Source organism: Sinocyclocheilus grahami, unplaced genomic scaffold (genome assembly GCF_001515645.1).
Source record: "Sinocyclocheilus grahami isolate Dianchi unplaced genomic scaffold, SAMN03320097.WGS_v1.1 scaffold47393.1, whole genome shotgun sequence".
Lineage (NCBI taxonomy): Eukaryota > Metazoa > Chordata > Actinopteri > Cypriniformes > Cyprinidae > Sinocyclocheilus > Sinocyclocheilus grahami.
In genome coordinates, this window is record NW_015525345.1 from 1 (window position 1) to 1,031 (window position 1,031).

At 35.7% G+C, this 1,031-nt stretch overlaps 1 protein-coding gene across 1 annotated transcript; it reads right to left on the minus strand.

Moving 5' to 3' along the window:
• Window positions 1-148: 148 nt before the first annotated feature.
• Window positions 149-848, minus strand: LOC107580847 (probable tRNA pseudouridine synthase 1). The gene is made up of 4 exons (XM_016266476.1): window positions 767-848; window positions 585-666; window positions 419-491; window positions 149-341 (listed from the first exon to the last, which is right to left on the minus strand). Exons 1-4 carry the CDS (start codon window positions 794-796, stop codon window positions 149-151), a joined length of 378 nt encoding a protein of 125 aa, XP_016121962.1. The 5' UTR covers window positions 797-848.
• Between the last annotated feature and the right edge of the window lie 183 nt (window positions 849-1,031).

Sequence of the window (1,031 nt, forward strand, 5' to 3'; positions counted from 1 at the left end):
CAAATCTGTTCTGATGAAGAAACAAACTCATCTACATCTTGAATTACCTGAGGGCAAGTACATTTTCAGCAAATGTTCATTTTTGGGTGGACTATTTCTTTAACTCTCTTAATGCAGTAGTTGTACAAGAAAACGCATTTACCATTTATTAACATTTATCATATCTTATGTCTTTCCAAATATAACATAAAAATGACAAACCTATGGTGAAATATGGCGGGCTGAAGTCTTGTAAAGAGAGACTGTAGACTGTGACTGGACGTGCAGGTTTAGCCTCAACCTCTTGACCTTGCTTGAGCAGGACAGACATGCGCTTGCCATCCTTCTTCAGTGCTGAATATCTATCAATGCAAATATCAGAAAGTCTATGATGTCAAGAAACATAATCTTGAGTATCAAGCAGAACAAATGGACTTACAGAGGTGGAACCTGCATAATTTCACCCGTAAACTGCTTCAGCTTCTCCTCAAAAGCCTCTTTTGTGATGTGATCTGGGGAAAAACAAGCATTTATCTTTATAGTCTAACTTCTGTGAGCTATCCATTCCCCCATCACAAGCGTAACCACAAAACCATGATTCTCACCATAACTCTTTTCTTCAACAACATTTCCTGTGACGTCAAGAGTATCAGTTGCTTTGCCTAACTCTCCAACAGCTCTGTATTTCTATGAAAAAGACCATAGAATCGAATGTTACAGTACTAAAATTTGAGAATGACAAATGTAGAAAGACACACAAACATGACGTGACCCTGAAAATACTTACCTTTGATCCTGCAAGCATTGTGGTGAGCATCTTTGTTCCTTCACCAATTCCAACGACTGCAAAACATTAGGTTTTAAGTAATATTCTTACATATTTTATATTATATATAGTATTCTTAATTCTACAGGCAAAACCATTATATTTTCATGCCTTGTTACGGAAGCCAAATCCCATAATTGACGTGTTTTCTTTCATACTTGTTTGCATTTTTGAAGATTTCAATTACAAGATTTAAAAAGCTGTTTTCTCAAAATGAGTTTTTTTT